Raw genomic sequence first — 25,921 nt, forward strand, 5'->3', positions numbered from 1 at the left:
GGTCATTATGTGTTTTTTAAGACTCATTTTGTGTCTTTTATGATCATTTTGTGTCTTTTTATGGTCATTTTGAGTCTTTTAAGACTCATTTTGTGTCTTTTTAAGAGTAATTTTGTGTCTCTTTGCATATGTCTTGTACATGTGTACACATATCTTGAGTACTGCTGTGATGTCTATACCTTCAGCCAGGTGTTTCAGTGATTTAATGTAATGTTTAATATAAATGGACACTGGTTGAGGTGTTTCCTGAGTTTAGATGAGGATATTTATTAATTAACTGTAACTTGTCTTTGGTTACCCAACTCTATCCTGCTGGGAGACATGTTATCAATAATCATGTTGTGACAACACACAAAAGTCTTTTGCATACTTGTTAGTTCCAATCAGATACAGTAGTCGTGTTTCTCACACATTGAATTCAAGGGAAGCGAAGTAGAAGTTTGCATTTGTATTTGCATTCCTGTTCTCCTTGTTTTTGTATCACTGTATTTACAGGACAAGACGACGACAACACATAAACAAAGAGACTCAAAACAGTTACAAGAAGATGAATAAGAGCACAAAGAGATGCAAAACGAGCATAAAAAACTCAATATGACCACAAAGAAACAGAAAACGATTCAAAATGACCACCCTTTAACCCCTCCCTGATGGACATTTCCACCTCCCGTTGCCTCAGCAGAGCAGGAAACAGCACCAAGGACAGCTCCCACCCCGGGGCTGATCTGGTTGACCTGCTGCCCTCAGGGAGGGGCTACAGCTGCATCAGAACAAGGACTAACACATTCAACAGGTTTTTCCCAAAAGCCATAACCACTCTGAACTCACACATGCACTGACTTCACAGTCTTACCCCCAACCCCCGGACTATCTCCTACACACATACTGTGAAATATTTAATACTTAATATTTAATACTTTGGATAATATTGACAATTCTGTGCAATTTAATTACTGTGCAATATCATTACTTCATTTCACACTGCATATCACACATAAAACCATATCTACCTTTATATTTTTTTTAATATATATGTATATAGCGTCTCAGAACTGTGCACCTTACACCCCATTGCACTAGTTATTTCATTACATGTTGTTACATTTCTCCTGCGTACCTGTTGACACTGAAAAAGGAGTTGCTTTCGATCTTGTTGTACACGTCTATAATGACAATAAAGGCATTCTGTTCTATTCTATTCTATTCTACATGTCTGTGCCCAGGGAAAACACAAGACTTTCACCAGGAAACATGTGTTCATGTCCTGAAGAAGTTAAGGAGAAAACACAAGACTTTCACCAGGAAACATGTGTTCATGTCCTGAAGAAGTTAAGGAGAAAACACAAGACTTTCACCAGGAAACAGGTGTTCATGTCCTGAAGAAGTTAAGGAGAAAACACCAGACTTTCACCAGGAAACAGGTGATCATGTCCTGAAGAAGTTGCTTCAGTCCCCCTACAGGTTGTCTCATTGGAACTACAGCTGTAGCTAAAAGTTACAGTGTTGCTTTAACTCAGGCGATATCGTCACTCCGCCAAAACATTGCTAGCTGACAATCGCACAAATCACTTTCATAGAGATAATGGCATCAGTTAAACCAAATTATGTCATTGATTTACAAAAAAAACCCTTTCACAAGGTGTTCGCTGGAAGAAAAAAAGAGGATGAAGGAAATCAGACCAGCTGAGTCCATTGCTACTGCACTAAAAGAGAGTCTTGCTACTATCCTTCCTGAGGATCAGAAAAGTAAGCTCATCTGCCAGGCATATGATGGGGCCAGCGTGCCACTGCTACGCACATCAGCTCAACCTGATAATGCAACAGGCCACCTGTCACATATCCAAGGTGAGAACATTGGTGGATTTGCTGATTTTTACTGTAAATGTAACCTGTACTGGATACAGTATGTTATGTCTGTTGTTTGCTGAGCTAACAGTGTTATAGCCTGCACACTACTGTAGTAGCTGTATGAAAACTGGGACATGTTGTTGTTGGGGTTCTCCTTGTTGACTGATTTGGGTTGATGGAGAGAAATACATTGTATTTTCCTTAGTCTGCAGCATTGGTCTTGTGTAGTGTTTGAACTTATTGTATATTAGCACTTCCTCTGTGTACTTCATTTACAGTACTGTAATCACTGAGAAGTGGAATTGCTAAAACCCCACCAAAAAAACCCCGCCCCACCCAACAGTTTTTGTCACCAGCTGCCACTGGTTAGTACGATACAGTACAAAACTGTGTGCACACCAATTCGCATAGTGTTTTGAATAGTGTTTCCTTGCTGTTAGAATGCATACCCCCCCCCCCCCTCTGTAGTTAAGATTAGGGATGAGGTTTGGTTCAGGTCTAGGTAGAGGAAACAGATCTCCACGGGGAAACAGTTTGATACAACAGCGGGTACAAAGCACCGCGAGATGATGGTCCTTTCAGCAGTCGGGGCAGTTGAGTTTAGCAGACACAATGTTAAAGGTGCTGTAGGTAGGATTGGGAAGATCCAGGACTTAGCCAAAAAATGTGAACATCAACAACTTCTCAGTCCCCTCCCCCGTTACGCTAAAGCCCAAAACTGTCTCCTAAACCCCTCCAGCCACAAGGGAGAATGAATGCATGTGCATGAGCAGTGATTGACACGCAGTTAGACACCACCCCAGGCCCTGATTGGTGCATCTGAACAGGGAGCTGTGGATTTTTGCAAATCTCACTCCAGGCTGTAGGTGGAGCCAGAGGAGCCAGATTTATTTTAATGACCTGCTTCATGTAGTTCTACTGGAACATAGGGTCAGTTTCAGCAAATATGACAGAAAGTTAGTTTTATAGTTCAAAAATTCAATCAAAAATTTTGAGCATTAAACACTTCATTTCCTGCATTCTGGTGAATTTGTATGCATTTATTTCTACCTTTTTCTGAATCAATTTATGCTGGAAATATCTTTATGTAAAGGGAAACAGATTCAAATTCAAATATAAAAACAATGACAATTATTCACCTCAATGACACATTAATTCATTTTAATTTATTAATAAACCCCTGGACTGTAATATTGTTAAGTTTGAGCAAGACTTCTGCTTATGTTCAAAACTTTGTGCACATTCAAAATATATCTGTGTTCTCTGAGATTTGGAGGAGTCGTGATATTCTGAGAAAAATAAAGTTATAATAGTCACTACATTTCAGAAAATAATCTACCTGCACCATAGTCTGCTGTGCATTACGTGATAGCTCTGCTGAGACGGTAGATCTCAGACCTCGTGACAGACACAGATCCCCGTTTGGGTCTCTGGGCTCTGAATGAGCAAACTTTTAGGGAAGTGTCTGTACGCTGCTCTATGCTTTTTTTTTTCATTGGTTGTTGCGTTAAATCTTACCCAGATACAATAGTGCTATTTTCTGATTGGCTATTGTGCAGCCCCTTTCTTTTTTTTGATTGGCTGATAAGTGGCAGCTCAACTAAGAACTCCAGGGGAGACGTGCTTGATTCCTGCCGGTTCCATAGTGAGAGCAGCACGCCAGAGAAATGTTGGGCGCTGCGGCATATTAAATATATTATAAATAGTTTTTCCGCGTGAGAAACACAATGTGTGGCGGGAGTGCGAGACAAAAGACCGAAATGAGTGACTGTCACGCTCAATGCGTGACACTTGAGAGCCCTGGTGTCACAGGGACATCCCTCGTCAGGTGAAATGTTCTGACTCTTCAGAGTGTGTTTGATCTTTTTTGACTGGTTTTGAGTGTCTCTGTGATCATATTGTGTGTTTTTCAGCAACATTTGAAGAGTCAGGGCCCCTGGCTCTGTGTCTGTTTGTAATCTCTTGAAACAAAGTGAATGAATGTGACTCTACATGATAAAGGATCACTCTCTGACAAAGGTTGATCCAAAACGTCTCTGTCCTGCCACCTAGTGTCTGCTCTTATGAATGGACCAATCACAGCGTTCTGTGTAGAGAGAGAGAGAGAGAGAGAGAGAGAGAGAGAGAGAGAGAGAGAGAGAGAGAGAGAGAGAGAGAGAGAGAGAGAGAGACACAGAGAGATAGAGAGAGAGAGAGAGACAGAGAGATACAGAGAGAGAGAGAGAGAGAGAGACAGAGAGATACAGAGAGAGAGAGAGAGAGAGAGAGAGAGAGAGAGAGAGAGAGAGAGAGAGAGAGAGAGAGAGAGAGAGAGAGAGAGAGAGAGAGAGAGATACAGAGAGAGAGAGAGAGAGAGAGAGAGAGATAGAGAGAGAGAGAGAGAGAGAGACAGAGAGATACAGAGAGAGAGAGAGAGAGAGAGAGAGATAGAGAGAGAGAGAGAGACAGAGAGATACAGAGAGAGAGAGAGAGAGAGAGACAGAGAGATACAGAGAGATACAGAGAGAGAGAGAGAGAGAGAGAGAGAGAGAGAGAGAGAGAGAGAGAGAGAGAGAGAGAGACAGAGAGAGAGTTTTGTGGGTGAAAGTCTGAGCCATCATCCCCCCTGTTTTCTGCATTATTCCTAATAGGTGAGTATCAATAATATAACTTACAGGTATGTATTTTAGGACCTTTATCTTGTTGCTAGGATACCACAACAATAATGATATTGAATTTAAAGTTAACAGTGAAAAAGAAGAAGAAACAAAGCTGTGCAGCTGGATTTATAATCTTTTTATTTCACTTCTGTTGTTTTGGAAAAGAAGAAATAATCTCCAAGCTGAAGAAGTTAATATCAGAAACACAGGTGTGTGTGTGTGTGTGTGTGTGTGTGTGTGTGTGTGTGTGTGTGTGTGTGTGTGTGTGTGTGTGTGTGTGTGTGTGTGTGTGTGTGTGTGTGACACAGGTGAGTGTGTGGTTGTGTGTGTGTGTGTGTGTCTGCGAGTGTGTGTGTGTGTGTGTGTTTGAGTGTGTACGTGTGTGTGTGTGTGTGTGTGTGTGTGTGTGTGTGTGTGTGTGTGTGTGTGTGTGTGTGTGTGTATGTGTATGGGTGCTGTGGAAATCAAGAAAGGAATATAACAAAAAGAGATCCTCAAAAGGAAGACAACTACTACAGCTCTAAGAAAACAAAAAGATAAACCAAAATCCTCTCTAACTAAAATACTTTACATAACAACAACACAACGCACACAGCAGCCCTGAACCTAGTGGAACTAGACAAGACAAACCTGTTAAGTGGAAGAGAGATGTCAGTTATTAAAGCTCAAACCTCTGGTCCACTTCCTCACACACACATACAACGAGGCAAACTACAAACTGTGTGTGTGTGTGTGTGTGTCTGTGTGTGTGTGTGTGTGTGTGTGTCTATGTGTGTGCGTGTGTGTCTGTGTTGGGTGAGGAAGTTCAGGCCCTCTAAAATGTGATTCATTGTACATAATAATAATTACTACAATTTCAAACTTTGTAAATACAAGATGTTGTGATCAAAACATGACAGTGCAGGGATGCCCTGAATCCAGGATTCAGCTTCTGATTGGGCTGAATATTGGGCTTTTTGACCGGGTTGGGTTTCTGCTGAACCGTTTTTTTTCCCAGTGAACACAACCCTACGCTTGCACTCCGCGCGCTACGCTGGTCGACGTAATGACGGCGCCGTTGATTACAGGAAGGTGTTTACGTAGGTGGAGAGTTCAATGCAGTAGGCTGTGAGAAAGTGAAAATGGAACTGGTGAGCAGAAAAAGTGTAGTTTGGCAGAACTTTCAGTCAAAAGAAGGCCATTCAAGTCCAGCTACATGTTCAATTTACAATGCTGATTAGTCTGGTGGTGGCGAGGACCCTAAACTATACACAACATCACCGCTGTTACAACATCTGGTATGAAACATCTGGAAGAATACAAGTTGTGATGAAGGAATCTACAGACAGCAGCCAGAATGCAGCAACTTCAGGTACAGCAAAGGAAGGACAGTCACTGTTTACTTCATTAATGTGTTTACTGTGTTCATGGACTGAGGATGGGACGAGGATTCAGCAGAATCTCAACCAGTGGATTTGGCCGAACCCCAAAAATCTGGATTCGGTGCATCCCTAATAAAAACTAGATAGTTTGAGCTTTAAAATGACAAAGTGAACGATGCCTACTTTCTTTAGGAAACGGAACAGTCAAACTTCACATTCACAGGATAGAGACTTAGGAACAAAAACTAGAAGAGTAGGAGCAACGGGCGAACAAAACACAAAACATTTAGTTAAATGACAGCTATGTTAGGGACTTTACAATTTCTGAAAAAACTTTTTTATTGTCTGTTTTATGCAACCATCGACTGCTGCTGCCTTGCCCCAGTCAGCGCCGCAGGTGATCAACGAAAAGAAAAATATCAGAATATTTTGAGAAGAAAAATTCTGAATATTTTCAGGAAAAAGTTTAAATATTTGGAGGAAAAAGTCAAATATTTTGTTAAAAAAAAAAAAAAGAAAACTCAGAATTTTTGAATATTAAGAATAAATTTATGAAAAAGATCATTAAAAAAGGGGTAGAAAAAAATTACAAAATATAAAACAAAAATCCAATAATTAGAGAAATAAATTCTGAATATTTCACAAAAAAAATCTGAATTTAGAAAAAATCTCAGCCCCTAAAAAAAGAGCCCCAAAAACTGAGACATTTGGAAACACTGCTGCCCCCCCATTTTGGTTTCAAAACTCCGAGGGTATCTTTGTAGTCTGGACGGACACAAACTGAGACATTTGGAAACGAGGACGCACATCAGTGCATCAATCATCTGACTATTCACACGCACATGCCCAGTGTGTGTGAACGGTCATGTGATCCGTGTTGTCAGATGTGATAAAAGAAGGATTTTCTTGTCTCAAAAATTGTCACTTAAATGGGTGCCTGGTTAGCTCACCTGGTAGAGCAGGCACCCATATATAGAGGTTTACTCCTCAATGCAGCGGCCGCGGGTTCAACTCTGACCTGCGGCTCTTTGCTGCATGTCACTCCCCTTCTTTCTCCCCTTTCAAATCTGAGCTGTCAAAAAAACATATCTTTACAAAAAATCTAATGAATAAATGCTGCTTAACCCTCATATTGTTTCTTCATTTTATTTAAAAAAAAAAAAAAAAGGTCAAAAATAATCACCCAGTGGCAAAAACATCAGAAAAAGCGATTAAAATGTTGAAAAAAGAGACGAAAATAATGGAAAAATAACTTTGAAAAAAGTGACTGAAACATTGAGTTGGTTGACAGGAAGACAACACAAGGGTTAAAATCAGTGTGGATGTAGCCTGAGTCCACTTTTCTAGTTCTCTCTGTTAGTGTTGTTTTCCAGACTGCTGACATCTTCAACTCTGCAACAACACACAGAGGCCAAAATCTTGTCTAGGGCCCCTTTCTTCATGAAGATATACAGAAACAAGTTTGCAAGAGGATTCAGCTTAATAAACACAGAAGACAGGAAGTAGAGAGTATTAATTAGTGATGTGTCATTTGTGTAACCCAGTACCATTACATTAATGATGAAGGGCAGGAAAAGCAGAGTGTAAATTAGCAGCATCAGGACCAAAGTTCCTACAATTCGTCGTTTTTCCTCAGGCAGGATCGAGACGGAGGCAGACAGGACTTTGAGAGTCGCACAGCAGAAGAACATGAGCAGTGGGAGGGGAAGGAGCAGAAAGACAACGGCGATGATTGTTGAGATGTCAAAATTATCAGCAAATAAACTGAAAAGGTGGAGAGAAGGAAGGGCCCAGGCCACGACACAGATCACCACAGTGGACTTGATGGTTCGTCTGCAGCGGTACCACAGTGGGAAGACGATCAGCAAAAACCTGAAATACAAGATAAACAGCTTCAGATTTCAATAATACAACGGTCAGACACAGAAGGAGCTACACATGCTGGATCAACATATTCTCATGAACAGGTTTGGACGATACAGTATGAAAATGTATGCACAACAATTCGTATGATATCGTACGAAATTAGGCGGCCGGCTACAGAGCTGACAAAAAGGTGACTTTGAGCCGTGTCGTGTTGAAGTCTGTTCTCCCGTTGAATAGTGTTTCCTTGCTGTTAAAATGAATAGCCCCCCCCCCCCTCTGTAGTTAAGATTAGGGATGAGGTTTGGTTCAGGTCTAGGTAGGGAAAACAGATCTCCACGGGGAAACACGGGGTACAAAGCACCGTGAGATGATGGTCCTTTCAGCGGTCGGGGCAGTTGAGTTTAGCAGACACAATGTTAAGTGTCAAGAGGCAACAAGAGTTAAGTTTAGACACCAAAACGACTAGTTAAGTTTTCTCTTTAACTTCTTCTGGGACATGAACTCTGCTCCCCCTCTTTAAAGCCCTGTGTTTTAGGAGCCAAACATCCCCCCCGACCTCCTCCCTACGAGGATCTTCAGGCTCTTATACAGCAGCAGTCAATGTGCTGCTGACAGTAATAAATACACAGAATACATACCAATCAGTGGCATAGGCAGAAATAGTATTTTGGGCGGCCAGTACAGAGTTCTGAGTGGGCCATTTTCAAAAAGACGTAGAAGTAGCAAAACGGACAAACTGAAAAAAACAGCAACAGTAGCCTACTGTCTACAACATGCTCAACCAACAAAGGCCAGTCTGAAAAGTTTGTACACAAACTAAAACGGAGACATTTGGAAACGAGGACGCACGTCAGTCAGTTCTATCTGACCATTCACACGCACATGTCCAGTTTGTGTGAACGGTCATGTGATCCGTGTTGTCAGATGTGTTAAAAGAAGGATTTTGTTGTCTCAAAAACTTAACCAGGCGCCTGGTTAGCTCACCTGGTACAGCGGGCGCCCATATATAGATATCCTTGACATAGTGCGCGGGTTCAACTCTGACCTGCGGCCCTTTGCTGTCATTCACCTTCTCTCTCCCCTTTCAAATCTGAGCTGTTCTCTACAAATAAAGGCCTAAAATGGCCAAAAACATATCTTTAAAAAAAATAATAATAATAAATGCTGCTTAACCCTCATGTTGTCCTCCCGTTTACAACTTTTTTTTGAAAATGTAAATAAAAAAGAAAAACGGTCAAAACCGCAAAAAAAGCGTCAAAAATAAGCACCCAAAACATTGAAAAATTGACAAAAACATTGGGAGAAAGCAGAAAAAAATGTCAGAAAAAGTGATTAAAATGTTGAAAAAAGTGACCAAAACAATGGAAAAAAAACTTGTGACTGAAACATTGAGATAGGGATGAAAGGAAGACAACACAAGGGTTAAAATCAGTGTGGATGTAGCCTGAGTCCACTGAGTACACAACAATATAGACAAAAACCTGTCGATTTTAACCTATTCAGGCTAAAATATATTTGCACCGGCAGAACCAGCAGCATTGGCTCTGCACAGCACTGTTATAAAATTAACTATTTTATTGCACAAAGTGGCAACTAAACATGAACCCAAACAGCAGAGAAGGTGTTTACATACTGCATGACATACCTAGAACCATAGATATGCAATGTTTGCTGTTCATAAATGCTGTTAAGAGCTAGCTAGCAATCACCAATAACTGACATCTCAGCTGGTCCGTTAACAGTTGCTAGGTAACGTAACTATCTAGCTAGCTAGTTCACCAACTTTTCTGTATTTATAGTAAAAAAAAAGAAGAGAAAAAATACTTTATCTACTCCTACTGAAATGTGGAAAGTGATGCCAGCCTCCTGGGTCTCTTCGGTCCTTCTGGTAAAGCAGTTAGGTACTGCACAGCTGATAACCATACTTGCTGCCATAGGTGACAATTGTAAACAGTACCCTAGTAAGATGGCGGACAGTTATGCCATTTGTTATGACGTCATGTCATATCTATTGTTCTATATCTATGCCTAGAACAGCCTACATCAGACAGAAATCACACATGTAACATCCTTTGTGCATTCATAACAGCATTGTTGTTTCTGGACTATGGTCAGATCATGAGCAGCAAATGCGCTACCAGCAGTAAAAGAAAATCAAAGACTGAAAACCTCCAGACAAGCATTGTTTGAATTATGAAAGATATAATGAAAAGTGGCCAGCAAAGTGCCAAACAGTGACAGGATCAAAGAAAACTAAAAACTACGTCACTCACAGATAAGTTATCTTCCTATTTAATGTGGGCAAAACACAAACACGTTTCAGCTAGAAGCCATCATCAGTGTTCACCCTTTCTTACTAAATAGGAAGGTTACTAGGTTAGGTTACTTAAATAATAACGCAAGAAGCATGAGACACATTTTACTTAATGTTACCTCTGTGAGGACCAGCACTCAAACACACTCCTCTCTCTCTGATTGGCTGTCAGCTCCTGGGGAAATGTCTGCACATGCTGCAGAAAAGCTCGTCCTTATTTACACTGGATTCTATCCAAGAAAACTGTCGTACCACTTTAAAGAGAAGCCATTGTTGTTGCGGTAACTTTTAGCAGAACACTGCTTAACACATCCATGGTACATTGTCTACAAAGCCATCTAGCTAACGTTAGCTGCTGAAGGCAGCACGGAGAGTCTGCCTGTTGTTACCATAGCAACCACATACGTTCCAAGGCTTCCTAATTATTTGATCCTTATTCTATGGTTTAAACAGTTTCGTTAATAATCAGAAGAGAAGACACATTAAACACACACAACTAGTTCTGTTACTACTTCTTTTTTTTAACATGCATTTGAATATTTTTCATAACAAAATATATTTTGATCAAACTTGGCTGGACGGGCCAGTGAGTAAAGTGGGCGGGCCCTGGCCCATTACTGACTACGCGACCGATACCAATTACAGAGCTTTAGGCCACGTCCACACGTACCAAAACGATCTTTTTCCCCCCCGTCTTCCCTGGCATCGTTCCAAGAATATTAGCGTCCAAACGGATCCATTTGTAAATGACTCAACACACTACTTCATATGCCAGGCCTATAGGTGGCGCTGTTTCTGCTACAGAAATTCACCAAAAACGGAGAAGAAGAGGAGGAGCATGCGCAAAAAGCTTGTGTGCTGTATACAAACAGACAGTAGACGAAGAAACCAAAAACAAGAAGATGACGAAAATGGCGAGTTCAAGGAAACCAGAATCGTTTGTGTTGACCGATGGTAAATTGTTGTTGCTATGAGACGTCGTCGCGGGGTAAGAGCTCGAAGGCTAGAGGTCGAGGGGTGTGGCGATGACATCATCGATACGCCGCCCAAACGAAGATGTTTTTGAAGACGGTGTTTTCGAATTTTTTCACCCTGGGACCAGGTTTCAAAAAAGTGCGTCTTCAGGCAGCGCGTTTACAGGATTCGTTTCGATGATCGGCCAAAACGATGCTAAACATGTGCGTTTATACCAAAAAGCGTCTCCGTGTAGTTTTCAGAGCTATATGTACGAATGGTTCATGAAAACAGCCTGGCTGGATAGACAGATACCTTTCCAGGGCGATGCACACCATGAAGCCAACACTGGTCAACAGACTGTAGACGTAAATAGTATGGGAGATATTGTTTATTATCTCGCTCTCAGGGCGTGCCATGTCACAGATCATGCAGCAGAACTGGAGGAGGTCAGAAATCAGAAGGTTGATGACGTAGATGGGAGCAACGTGATCATTTCGTACCTGCAGGAAAAGTAAATCAGAGTAAATCTGAACTCTCTGCTCAGCAGTTGCAGTCAGTCAGCCAGCTTTTTGTTGTTTTCTTTACATCTTTTATCAAACTCTTTTGTGCTCTCAGGAACATCAGATATGATAACATATTCTCACTCCCAACTCGTCAAATACTGACACTTGGTCAGGACCCTATGGTGTAATCTGTCAACGTGCAGGGTAAAACCACTTAGGGTCAGGGAAAGATCATGGGGGGGGTTACTAAATAGACGTTTAGGTGATCCACAGGATAAGAAGAGGACATGAAGCTCTGAAACTTGACTAATGTCCTGTACAAGTGTTTATGTCTTCATGTACTGTAACTGTGTTCTATGTTTCTGCAGAACAGGAACCTGCTGGAAACCAGTTTTTAAACTGAGTCAGGCCCGTTTATTGTAACGTAATGTTACTTTTAATCATTTCCTGTATAATAAATGAAATGAAATGAAACTTGGTGCCCAACCCAGATGAAGATCCTTTATAGACACATACAGTAAATCAATAAATCTCATTCCTAATGTTCATACCAGAGAGTAGAGAGAGTAGATGGCGACGAAGGTCAAAGGAAGGCCGATGCAAATGATGATGTACGTCACCACATCTGTGATGAATACAGCTTTAAGGTACTCGTTGTAGTCGTAGTAGTCGTAGTCGTAGTAGTAGTCGGAGGTGCTGTTGGTATAATTACTCGAGCCGAAGGTGTTGTTGGTGAGATTATGGGAGCCTGAGGTAAATATGCTGGTGCTGTTGGTGTAACCATCGTAGTCAACATTTTCAAAGGTGCTGTTGTCCTGTGTAGTGTTGTTAACGTCCATTCTTCAGAGGGTAACCTGTAGGTAAGGAGATCAGGTTATAGAAAGGACTTTTGGAATTTAAATTTCTTTGAATAAATCAACATTTTAGCATGAAAATGTTCCAGGGACCTTTGTTTGAGCAGATTTGTAGTTTCTTTGTATCTTTTGTGTGATAGTTGTGTGTCTTTTTAATGGTTGTTTTGTGTCTTTTTGTAGTTGTTTCATTAACTGTTGTCGCTGCAGGAGGGTTACCTTTTGTAACCTAACTGCCCCGGTCAGGGGCGGATCTAGAAAAATATTTATGGGGTGGCGAGAGGGGGGCAGGAACATTTGAGCGGTGGCAACATATGGCAGACGTATATATACTGAATTTTATCACAGTTTGATGAGAAATAGTATGTACACACTACAAAAGGGCACAGGCTGCCATTTACAAACTCAGACTGACAAACTTAATCTGCAATCAATATCTGGCATTTTAGGTTTCATGTGAAACAATTCATATTAGGAATAAGTGACCATACGATGAGATCTCACTTAAAGGAGACTTCCGGTCGATTCCAACCCGTAGCTCTGTTGTTTGTAAATTAGGAGTACTGTCAGTAGCAAGAAAAACGAAACCAATCGGTGCTGCCTACACCGAGTTATCCTCCTGCTAGCGTTAGCACCCAACAGGCTTAAACAGGGCTTAAACGGGGAAAGTTTTAAACGTGTTTTTAGCCTCTAAACGTGCTCGAAATGCCATTACCAGTGCTTAGCCATGTGCAGTTATTCCTTCCAATGGAACACAGCGAATTTGACTGCAGTAGATGTGACAGAAAGCCATAAAAGTTGTGTTAATCCATACCTCTGTTTAATTCTTGGTTTATGGTGAAGCCCACACTAGTCGAATGCCGATCTCATACAATCCAATATTCCAAAATGTGTTTTTTCCACAAAAAAACGATTTGCCGAGGTTCTTTCCATAGTAATGAGTATGTATCAACAAGCTGTAACCTGACACCACAGTGGAGCGAGCAGAGCTGCAGTTCAGGAGTTCAACAGCTAGGTAACCTAGCAACGGCAGCAGGGGGAGGAGCTCACAGAGCTGACAGACGAAGTGTAGTAACATCAATGTTTTCTTTCCATTAGTCTGAAAAAAGACATCTGATAGAAGATTAATGAATTGAAAAATGATCTTTTTGCTGCAATGTCTCGCCTTAAAAGTGACGATGAAAAACTGATTAATCTTCTCATTTCACACTAAAACATCATTAACCGACTGTGTTCTGTCTCTGGTTATATAACACGTTATCAACAGTCATATTGTCACAACACAAAGGTATTTACATATCTCAACTGTCATCGTTTCCTGGAAAAAAACATCAGCAACAACATCAATAATTATAATAATCATTTGTAAAATGTACTCTAGATATATGGACTCCTATCCTAACATGTCTAAACACTACTTTCTCATTCAGTGATATTCTTATATATCATTTTCTTCTTTCATTCTTCCTCTACCAAAGATTTAGTTACTTCATAACACTGTATCTCTTTTTTAATTCTCACACTGAAACACCCAAATGAAATGTCCAAAGCTGTCTGCTCGTTACAGTTTCCATTTTCATTTCTATGACTGTTTACAGTTCTTTTATTCTTGTTTAATAATCTCTCTTTATAAGAAAATGAGTAATGTTTTAAAGTGTACCTTTTGAAAGCTGTGAGCCGAGCTGAAAGAGTTGTCAGATGTTCTGTCCTCTGCAGTCTCCAGTCAGTATGATGACATGGATGATAATCTACCTCCTGTTTTGGGAGAAGAGGCGTGGTAGAGGGCGTGGTGATGGTGATCTAGCAGAGCAGCAACCTTTGTGCAAATGATGAGAGCCATGGTCATTATGTGTCTTTTAAGAGTCATTTTGAGTCTTTTTATGGTCATTATGTTTGTTTTAATGGTAATTTTGTGTCTTTTATGATCATTTTGTGTCTCTTTACATATGTCTTGTATATGTGTACACATATGTTGTGTACTGCTGTGAGGTCTGTACCTTCAGCCAGGTGTTTCAGTGATTTAATGTAATGTTTAATATAAATGGACACTGGTTGAGGTGTTTCCTGAGTTTAGACATCTGATGGAAGATTAATAAATTGAAAAATTATCTTTTTGTCTGCAATGTCTCGCCTTAAAAGTGATGAAGAAAAACTGATTCATCTCCTCATTTCACACTAAAACATTAAAGGAATACTTCACTGATCATCATTAATATTTGTATCAGTAGAAACCTGCCTACCAGTATTTTCTAATGACCATGCTTCCCCCCCTCATGTCCCCCTGAGACCAGAGAGAGCTGTAATGTGGGTCTGGAAAAATAACCTCAGATGATGCAAAAATCGTCATTTTGTGTCATATTTTTTAAACTTTTTATAAATAATAAATACTACCAGGTTTCTACTGATACAAAGATTAATGATAATCAGTGAAGTATCCCTTTAACATTAAACATTAAAGATTACCTGACTGTGTACTGTCTCTGCTTATATAACACATTATCAACACAAAGTTTTTTTGCATATCTCAGCTGTCATCATTCCCTGGAAAACAACATCAGCAACAACATGCAAAAGATGAGAGCCATGGTCATTCTGTGTTTTTTTATGGTCATTTTGAGTCTTTTTTTGGGTTAGGGTAAAAAACTACTAAATCCATCTTTACTAAGCAGACATGAACATGAGAGAGAGAGAGAGAGAGAGAGAGAGAGAGAGAGAGAGAGAGAGAGAGAGAGACAGAGAGAGAGAGATATAGAGAGAGACATAGAGAGAGAGAGAGAGAGAGAGAGAGAGAGTGAGAGAGAGAGAGGGAGAGACAGAGAGAGAGAGTGGGAGAGACAGAGAGAGAGAGAGAGAGAGACATAGAGAGAGAGATAGAGAGAGAGAGAGAGAGAGAGAGAGAGAGAGAGAGCGGGAGAGACAGAGAGAGAGAGAGGGAAAGACAGAGAGACAGAGAGAGAGAGACATAGAGAGAGAGAGAGAGAGAGAGAGAGAGAGAGGGAGAGACAGAGAGAGACAGAGAGAGAGAGAGAGAGAGACATAGAGAGAGAGAGAGAGAGACAGAGAGAGAGAGATAGAGAGAGAGAGAGAGAGAGAGAGAGAGAGAGAGAGAGAGAGACAGAGAGAGAGAGAGAGAGAGAGAGAGACAGAGAGAGAGAGAGAGAGACTACTCTGTCTCTGCTTATACATCAACACAAAGTTTTTTTGCATATCTCAGCTGTCATCATTCCCTGGAAGACAACATCAGCAACAACATGCAAAAGATGAGAGCCATGGTCATTCTGAGTTTTTTTATGGTCATTTTTGGGGATAGTCTTTTTGTCTTTTTGTCTAGTCTTTTTTTGGGTTAGGGTTAGTGTCTGCTCTTATGAATGGACCAATCACAGCTTACTGTCTGTAATATTGGGTTACATCAGATTACTTGTGATTGGTCCCTGCAAAAAAAAAAGAAACAATCAAATCAAATCAAACTTTACTAAGCAGACATGAGAGAGAGAGAGAGAGAGAGGAAGAGAGCGAGAAAGGGAGAGAGAGGGAGAGGGAGAGGGAGAGGGAGAGGGAGAGAGAGAGAGAGAGAAAGAGAGAGAGGGAGAGAGAGGGAGAGAGTACAGGAAGAGAGAGAGAGAGAGAGAGAGAGAGAGGAAGAGAGCGAGAAAGGGAGAGAGAGGGAGAGGGAGAGGGAGAGGGAGAGAGAGAGAGAGAGAAAGAGAGAGAGGGAGAGAGAGGGAGAGAGAGAGAAAGAGCAGAAAGCCCTGCAATACCAAGAGCTGAGCAAAGAGAAGAGTCCCCTCACCCAGCTGGTCCTGACGCTCAGGTCACTTCCTGACCCGGTTCTGCCTCAGGACCAGTCTGGGAACCAACCAATCAGAATTAACCAAATTATAACACAACAGAAACTAAACTACATCACCAACTGGAACACAAACAAAAGCACAACGCAAAATGCAGAGCTATCTGTCTCTAAAGAGAGAGTAGAGTGCTATCTGTCTCTAAAGAGAGAGTAGAGTGCTATCTGTCCCTAAAGAGAGAGGACAGTGCTATCTGTCCCTAAAGAGAGAGTAGAGTGCTATCTGTCTCTAAAGAGAGAGGACTGAGCTATCTGTCACTAAAGAGAGAGGACTGAGCTATCTGTCCCTAAAGAGAGAGGACAGTGCTATCTGTCCCTAAAGAGAGAGGACAGTGCTATCTGTCCCTAAAGAGAGAGGACAGTGCTATCTGTCCCTAAAGAGAGAGTAGAGTGCTATCTGTCTCTAAAGAGAGAGGACAGTGCTATCTGTCCCTAAAGAGAGAGGACAGTGCTATCTGTCCCTAAAGAGAGAGGACAGTGCTATCTGTCCCTAAAGAGAGAGTAGAGTGCTATCTGTCTCTAAAGAGAGAGGACTGAGCTATCTGTCACTAAAGAGAGAGGACAGTGCTATCTGTCACTAAAGAGAGAGTAGAGTGCTATCTGTCTCTAAAGAGAGAGGACTGAGCTATCTGTCACTAAAGAGAGAGGACAGTGCTATCTGTCACTAAAGAGAGAGGACAGTGTAGCAGACTACCTGACCTCAGTTACTGATATCAAACTAAGAACTACATTGACCATTTACAGACTCAGTGAGCACAACCTGGCCATCGAGACAAGCCGCTACAAACAACAATGGCTCCCCAAAGAGGAGCGCTTCTACCAGCTGTGCAAGAGAGACAAAGTCGAGACAGAGCTGCACTTCCTGACAGAATGCACAGAACTGCAGCCAGTCCCAACGAAATATTTCCCCAAATTCAAACACAAACAAATCAAATCACAAACATCAATTAAAGCTGCAAGCAGCGATGGACGGGCCCTCGCTCCTCTGCGCGCATCGGAGTCACCGGAGGTCGCCGCTCCTTGCGACCGTGCATTTGCGCGGCACCCAGACACCGCAAATCGTCACGAATGAAAAGGGAACTCCCTGCTGCGTTCAATGATACCTCACACAAGACTCTACCTTAGATGGTTCAAATGGTATGAAAGGGGGCGTGGCTTAAGCATAGGGGGCGGGGCAAAACATCACCAATGAAGAAGGAACTCTCTGCTGAGTTCATTGATACCTCACACAATGGTCAACCTTAAATCGTTCAAATGTTATGAAAGGGGGCTTGGCTTAAGCATAAGGGACGGGCCAAACATCACCAATGAAGAAGCAACTCTCTGCTGAGTTCAATGACACCTCACACAAGACCCTACCTTAAACGGTTCAAATGTTATGAAAGGGGCGTGGCCTGAGTAAGTGGGCGTGGTTATATTATAGGGGCCGGCTCATTATCACATGTAGACCACACATTCTAAGTTTCATGTAAATCGGATGATGTTTGTCATATAAGGCGCATTTCCTGTTGCCAGCGGGGGGCGCTATGACCAAAAGTCAAATACGGCCTGTAGGTGTCCTCAGGCCTGGACCCTTGTCAATCTTGAGAATTTTTGGGCAGATACGACAACGTACACTCAAGTTACAACAATTTATTTGTTCATCGCTCAACACTCAAAATGGCCGCCACGCCACGCCCACACCGTCATACGAAAAGTTTTTCTTTTAATAACCTTTCATCTTTAAGGTGTAGGGATGATAGAGACCAAGTTTGAAGTACATCGGATGAAATCTCTAGGAGGAGTTCGTTAAAGTATAGCACCTTGACTTTTAGGCCTACTTCCTGTTGGGTTTAGGGTATGGCTTCAATGACGTTTTTTGTACATCTTGAAATGATACATATGTGTACCAAGTTTCGTGAGTCTACGTTAAACGCACTGCAGGGGCTCAATTTTTTTAACATTGTAGGGGGCGCTAGCGAGCCATTTTTGCGCGCATATTCCCGAAACCCTTAAAATACGTAAATGTTCATCAGACTTGATGCGACCGCCAAATTTGGTGAGTTTTTGAATATGTTAAGCCCCTCAAAAAGCCAATTCATTTGCCGGGAAAATAATAATTCCTTCAGTTTCAATAGGGCCTTCGCCGCTGTCGGCGCTCGGGCCCTAATTAAATACCTAATGCTATTCCTGCTGGGAGAACACCCAGAGAGCTGCAGTCCAGCAGCAGAATATGTCTTCACCTGCCACACACACACACACACACACACACACACACACACACACACACACACACACACTGAGACACACACACACACACACACACACACACACACACACAGACACACACACACAGAGACGTACACTCACACACACACAAACACACAAACAGACACACACACACACACACACACACACACACACACACACACACACACACACACACACACACACACACACACACACACACACACACACACAGCATTTAGCAATACTGTGTGTCAATATGGTCATGCTAATAAAGCCTCTTTGAATTTGAATTTGAGAGCGAGAGTGAGAGAGACAGAGAGAGAGAGAGATCATCTAGGTATGGTGAAGGGTATGTGATGATGTGGGGGTATGGTGAAGGGTATGTGATGATGTGGGGGTATGGTGAAGGGTATGTGATGATGTGGGGTATGGTGAAGGGTATGTGATGATGTGGGGGTATGGTGAAGGGTATGTGATGATGTGGGGGTATGGTGAAGGGTATGTGATGATGTGGGGGTATTGTAGGAGAGAGTTTTCATTTGTGATAGGTCATTTGTTATCACAATGATGCCGGGAAGGAAAAGCAGAGTGTAAATTAGCAGCATCAGGACCAAAGTTCCTACAATTCGTTGTTTTTCCTCAGGCAGGATCGAGACGGAGGCAGACAGGGCTTTGAGAGTCGCACAGCAGAAGAATATGAGCGGTGGGAAGGGAAGGATCTGAAAATCATCACCAAAAAATGAAGTAAAAAAGAAGAGAGCAGGAAGGGCCCAGGCCACGACACAGATCACCACAGTGGACTTGATGGTTCGTCTGCAGCGGTACCACAGTGGGAAGACGATCAGCAAATACCTGAAATACAAGATAAACAGCTTCAGATTTCAATAATACAACGGTCAGACACAGAAGGAGCTACACATGCTGGATCAACGTATTCTCATGAACAGGGTTGTATGATACGGTAGGAAAATGTATGCACAACAATTCATATGTCATCTTACGAAATTAGACGGCCGGCTACAGAGCTGACAAAAGGTGACTTTGAGCCGTGTTATGTCAAAGTCTGTTCTACCGTCTAATAGTGTTTCCCTGCTGTTAAAATGCATTTCTCCTTAACTTCTTCCTGGACATGAACTCTGCCCCCCCCCCCACACACACTCTTTAAAGCCCTGTGTTTAAGGAGCCAAACGCCCCAGCGTCTCTCGGGTGAAAACGCCTCTATAGTGACCCCCCCATCCCCCCACTATATGTGTGTATGAGCGTTCGGCAGACGTGTATAAAGTACTAGAGACCCAGACTTGAGTAAAAGTACAAGTGCTCTATCAAAAAACTGACTTGAGTAGAAGTAGAAGTGCTCTTTAAGCACAACACTTAAGTAGAAGTATAGTATTCAACATTTTTTGTACTTAAGCATTGCAAGTAGTTTATTTTAAAATGTACTGCTCAAGTACTGAAAGTAAAAGTACAAGTATTGTGTTATGTAGTTATTAAAGAAAGCAGTTATAAGTTTGAATATCATATTGTTGGAGTTTAACTTTTTACTTGGTAGTAAGATGGTGCATTACAGGCAGTCACAAGCTGTATACTGCTGGATATATGAAGGAAGTTTCTGAAATAAAACTTAAAAATAATAGAAGCCTGAGAGGATGTTGGTGTAATTATTATAGTCTAATGGTATTGGAGGTGGAATGGTGAGGATGCTGTTGTCCTGTGTAGTGTTGTTAACCTCCATTCTTCAGAGGGTAACCTGTAGGTAAGGAGATCAGGTTATAGAAAGGACTTTTGGAATTTAAAAATCTTTGAATAAATCAACATTTCAGCATGAAAATGTTCCAGGGACCTTTGTTTGAGCAGATTTGTAGTTTCTTTGTATCTTTTGTGTGATAGTTTTGTGTCTCTTTGTAGTTGTCGCTGCAGGAGGGTTACCTTTTGTAACCTAACTACCCCGGTCACGTGAAAGTCAAGTTTAGACGTCATCAAAAGTCTGTTTACATCCATTCTTTGGATTGACCCCTAGAGGCAGAACATTACAAACTGTATGTTTAAGACAAATATTTTCTGTATTACAAGTTTTCTGAAATGTTAGCAATAAGGAAATACTCAGAATAAGAATCATATTATCAGAAGTATCTGGACTATGAAGAAACATTGCTGTGATTTTGGCCGATTCAAAAGTAAACAACATACTGATTTAGATGATTTGAAAGGTTTTGTACATAAGGAACTAAATTTATGACTTTCTCAAAAAAGAATGTTTTTGTATTACAAGTTATCTGAAATCTTATGTTTAAAGATGTAAAGGAGGCTTTATACAATGCTAACTTTTGATGATTTTAGGAGAAATCTACAGAAACAAACAAAGTGTAGTGACATCAATGTTTTCTTTCCATTAGTCTGAAAAAAGACATCTGATGGAAGATTAATGAATTGTAAAATGATCTTTTTGCTGCAATGTCTCGCCTTAAAAGTGACGAAGAAAAACTGATTAATCTTCTCATTTCACACTAAAACATCATTAACTGACTGTGTTCTGTCTCTGGTTATATAACACGTTATCAACAGTCATATTGTCACAATACAAAGGTATTTACATATCTCAGCTGTCATCGTTCCCTGGAAAACAACATCAGCAACAACATGCAAAAGATGAGAGCCATGGTCATTCTGTGTTTTTTTATTGTCATTCTGTGAAAACAAAAACAATCAAATCAAACTTTACTAAGCAGACATGAACATGAGAGAGAGAGTGAGAGAGAGAGAGAGAGAGAGAGAGAGAGAGAGAGAGAGAGAGAGAGAGAGAGAGAGAGAGAGAGAGAGAGAGAGAATGTCTGTGTCTGTGTTTGTTTGTGTGTGTGTGTGTGTGTGTGTGTGTTTGTGTGGGTATGTGTGTGTGTGTGTGTGTGTGTGTGTGTGTGTGTCTGTGTCTGTGTGTGTGTGTGTGTGTGTGTGTGTGTGTGTGTTTTGGTATTCAACACTGTGTGGGGACATGTACAGACTAAATACAGGCTCAGTAACCACCAACTGGGTCAGACAGAGATACTCTTCCTCCTCCACTGTGAAAAATTATCTTCACTAAGAGATTTAAAATAGCCAAAAAGATAAAACTTCCCAAAGTTAACACCAGAAAAGAAGCTGGAAGTTCTCCTAGGAGAGGGGACAGCAGCTCTACTGCCACAGCCTGAGGGACTCACAACCACTTTAGGATCCCAAAAATTACAGATTTGTTTATTATTGTATAGTAATTATTTTATACAAAAAATGTAACTGTTGTGTAATGTAATTGTTTTGTAATATAGTGTGTTGTATCGCAATCAGTAAAGTATAATGTGACACCTATATATTTAATATATGACATGTAGTCTATGAATTTCTGTAAACTGCTTTGAGAGAGAGAGAGAGAGAGAGTGTGTTTCGATACCTGTTACTCTCCTTTGGTGTCTCTAATACATTTTAACATGAAGGCCAGGAATTCCCAACACTTTGCTGATTTTTCTGAGAGCTGCATATCCCAAGCCTAACTCCTGCGCTAACAGCAACATTCGCACATTCACATCAAATGCATCGTTCCTGGATACGTCTTGAAGATGCGTAGATGTGTAGACATTTTGCCTGTACGTATCTTCTTTGCAGAGACTGCACCTCTAGTAGTAAACTGCTACAGAACCCATGATTCTGCAGATCAATGCTAACTTTAAGCTCTGTCCCTGTGCAATAAGGACAAATTAAACCACAGATCAGTCCAATCAAACGCACTACATGAATTATCAGCCACTGCTGTGTGCACTCTGATTACCTCCGCTGTCTGAAAGCTGTCTGTTTTACGAACGATAGTTTAAACATCGACATACTATGTGATGGCATTTCATCATCTGTCTTAGTTTGTAAGCCCCTGTGTCCTCTTGCTAATGAAAACTGTTTTTGTCTTCTCTGAGATGATTTTCGACGCACTTCTTTTGACATTTTGAACTACTGACGTGCTCTGACATTTCAGTGACGATTCTGAATGAATCACGTTGTCAGAAATTGGCATCAGCAATGAGATTGTGCATTTAGAGTTAAATCCCCCCTTTTACTTTCACGATTGGTTGCTGATATAAGGGCAATGACCATATTTGGATCCAACAGCATTGTACAGGAGAGAGAGAGCTTTCCAACGATATATGTGATGACAGGGTGCAGACAGCGATCGCGGAGCAGCGTGATGATTTAGAACGCCAACGATTGTTGAATTTAGGAGAAATCTACAGATGCAAACAGACAAAGTGTAGTAAAATGAAATACCTAAATGTGTATTTAGGTCTTTATACATTATACACATACAGTCAGTCTGAAAGAAAACATTTTATTGAAGACAAATAGCCCAAAATCAAAATTGACCGGTGAAAAAAAAACTATGTTTTTGCCTGCTGTGTCTCGCCTTAAAGGTCACAATTCATATGCTGGATGAGGAAGATTGTTTGCAGAAGATGCCAGCTAACGGGCTAATGATTTGTACAGAGAAACCAAAGTAAAACACAAGGTAAGTGAATTTATTTGCGGTAGTGGGATATTTGAAGGCATATGACAAACCAATATAACCAGTGTTTAGTGCTCAAAATATATAATATATATATAGTTAAATAGCTTTAATTAGTTTGCATAATATCTAGTTAGGATTAGGGTAACTATCCTGTAGACGCAGAGTGTAGGCCTCAATTTGGTTTTTGCATACAATTCATTGTAAATGTGTTGAATGCAAACTAAAAAGACTGCTAATTATTTAGTCAAACTGATTATTGTGTTAAGTTGATTTTATATCTTTTATGAATGTGTGTTTTATTATTTTGCTGTGATGAATTCCTGATCAATATTTGAAATGATGTATATGTGAGTGAATGTATAAAGTACTACATTTACTTTTGACAAGGTGCTTTAAAAAAAATGAAGTAATTTTAAATGACCAAATTCCACAGAGCAGATTAAAATAGCGGTTCTATTTTACACGAAAATACAAAAGAGACTGTACCTTCCGTTTTGGGGCTTTTAATTTGAAATCCTGAAGGAAGTTGAATGTACCTTTTACGTAGGGAAACTTAACAGTTAGCCTCCATCAAAGCATGCTGATGGTATTGAGACAAAAGGAGGAATACATCCGACCAGTGTGTTGCTAAAAAGTGGTGACAGTTATTGATAAAGATAAAAGAACGCTCCGAGGGTTTAACTGAGTTAAATTTATTCACGGAAACAACTGTTGCAGTGTGTTTTCTCTCGTCCGAGCTGTGTTACCAACATGTGCTCAGGTGGATAATGGCTGCAAGCCCCTGTTAAAGGAAATGTGAGTATTCACGACAATAAATAATTGTATAAACGTTATATTGCTATGCTGTAGACCAGCTATTAGCATATGTTAGAAGATATCAATCTAAGGCTATGTTCAGACTGCAGGCAAATCAGATATTTTTAACCAGAGTTCCTGCACTGTTATTTGTTAGTTATCAGGTTGGATTTGTGCATTCATGTTCATTACTTCAGGTTTCTATAGTCTCTTTATGTCAGGTTTTGGTAGTTTTGTTGTCTTAATCAGCTAAGGGTCTTTTTTTCATGGTTAATTAGGAGTGTTTTCTGGACACTGACGACGTCCCCACAGCACACATTTGGTCAGTTTCTGAATAGAAACTGTGTGAAACATTTTGGTCCAAACTGGTCTCATAAGAAACTGTTACATTGTGTGTAAAATGTCCCCACAAAGCCTGTTGTGTTCGAGTTGTGTGATAAGAGACAGGGCTTGGCTGGCCAGTAAGAAATACTTTACTTTAAATTTCATTGATTTCTCAGAAGTCTGGTGTATGTTTGCATGCATCTCATCTGATAGATTGTGTCTGAACAAGAGGTCCATATTGCTTATATTATGCAGTGTTTAGATCAAATTGATCATTTATTTTTCTCTTTTCATATTCCAAAAAGCTGTCACCATAAAATATGTTTTTACAGATGACCAGCATTAAAACTGACAGCGTTGCAGCGGACAGGTCCAAACCTTCGCCCCTGTCAGAAAATCAGATTGATGTCACTGGTCAACACGAAACTCATCAACAGGTACATTCATGTTCATCACTTCAAATTTCATTCTATAGTCTCTTTATGTCAGGTACTGGTATTTTGGATGCCTTAAGTAGCTAAAAAGAGGAAGGACATGTAATGTAATGTACTCTAGTATGAATTAGTGCACTCAACAGTTTAATGTAATGCATCTAGAAGGTTTGTGGAAGTACGGTAGACTACTTAGGGCAGATCGTAACCTTCAGAAGGGTGTTTTTTCTTGATTAATTATCAGTGTTTTCTGGACACTGACGACGTCCCCACAACACACATTTGGTCAGTTTCTGAATAGAAACTGTGTGGGAAACATTTTTTTCAGCATTACACCTGACAGCATTGCTGTGGACAGGTCCAAATCTTCGCCCCTGTCAGACAATCAGATTGATGTCACTGGTCAACACAAAACTCCTCAAAAGGTACATTCATTGTAATCACTTCAGATTTCATTCTACAGTCTCTTTATGTTAGGTTTTGGTATTTTTTATGTTTTAAGTATCTAAGAAGAGGACGGAAGTGTAATGTAATATGCTCTAGTATAGAGAGGGAGAAGGGAGTTACCATCGTCCAGATAAAACACTGTTCACAAGGTACTCCAAACACCTCTATTGTAGTCCAGCCTTTCCTTCTGTGACAAACATGCGTCGCTTTGTAACACATTATAATGCTCGCCTAGCTGCTAGCGTGGCACACTCTCATACTCTACAAATGCTTACCTAGGTACTGCACATGAGAGCAATATGTATGTAACGAGGAGCTGTAGCAATGTGCAGTACAACAAAAATATAGTGTTTTTTGAAAATTAAACCACATAAACTTACTCTGGTTCAACCTCTAAATACAATTATGAACCTGATAATGAGCATAATATGAGCAATGTAATAATTAATTGATCATTTTTCAATTCAGACATCTGAAGTGATGAATGTACCTGGTCATGGGTGTTGTCATCAATCTGATTTGACTTGAACTTTATGTTCTGACTAGAACAGGGTTCTTCTGCCCTAAGTACCCTACTTCCACTAACCTTCTAGATACATTACATAAAACTGTTGAGTGTACTAATTCATACTAGAGTACATGACATTACATTTCCTTCCTCTTCTTAGCTGTTTAAGACAACAAAAATACAAAAACCTGACATAAAGAGACAGTAGAATGAAATCTGAAGTGATAAACATGAATGTGGTCTGTAAAAACATATTTTATGGGAACAGCTAACTGAATTCACTAGCTAACGGCACTTATTTTAGTAAGCTGCTGTAAGCTAGTTTTAGAAACAAGAAATGTTAGCCAAAGCTAACATTATCTGTTCAAAATTCATTAAATCATCTCGGTATTGCATTCATTGTCATCAAACTGGTCTTAAAACTTTTAAGACATCTTTATGACAAGTCCGAATGGTTCCACTTTACCTGAGGTTATGGATATTAT

General features: G+C 40.5%; 1 protein-coding gene across 1 annotated transcript; it reads right to left on the bottom strand.

Moving 5' to 3' along the window:
* Nucleotides 1-7,191: 7,191 nt before the first annotated feature.
* LOC116052855 (mas-related G-protein coupled receptor member A4-like) lies at nucleotides 7,192-12,225 on the bottom strand (the record flags this gene model as incomplete). The annotated part of the gene is made up of 3 exons (XM_031303689.1): nucleotides 7,192-7,720; nucleotides 11,298-11,485; nucleotides 12,040-12,225. Coding segments are annotated over 3 exons (903 nt in total), but the record flags the coding sequence as incomplete, so codon positions are not given.
* Between the last annotated feature and the right edge of the window lie 13,696 nt (nucleotides 12,226-25,921).

The sequence above is a fragment of the Sander lucioperca genome, chromosome 6, assembly GCF_008315115.2.
Source record: "Sander lucioperca isolate FBNREF2018 chromosome 6, SLUC_FBN_1.2, whole genome shotgun sequence".
Lineage (NCBI taxonomy): Eukaryota > Metazoa > Chordata > Actinopteri > Perciformes > Percidae > Sander > Sander lucioperca.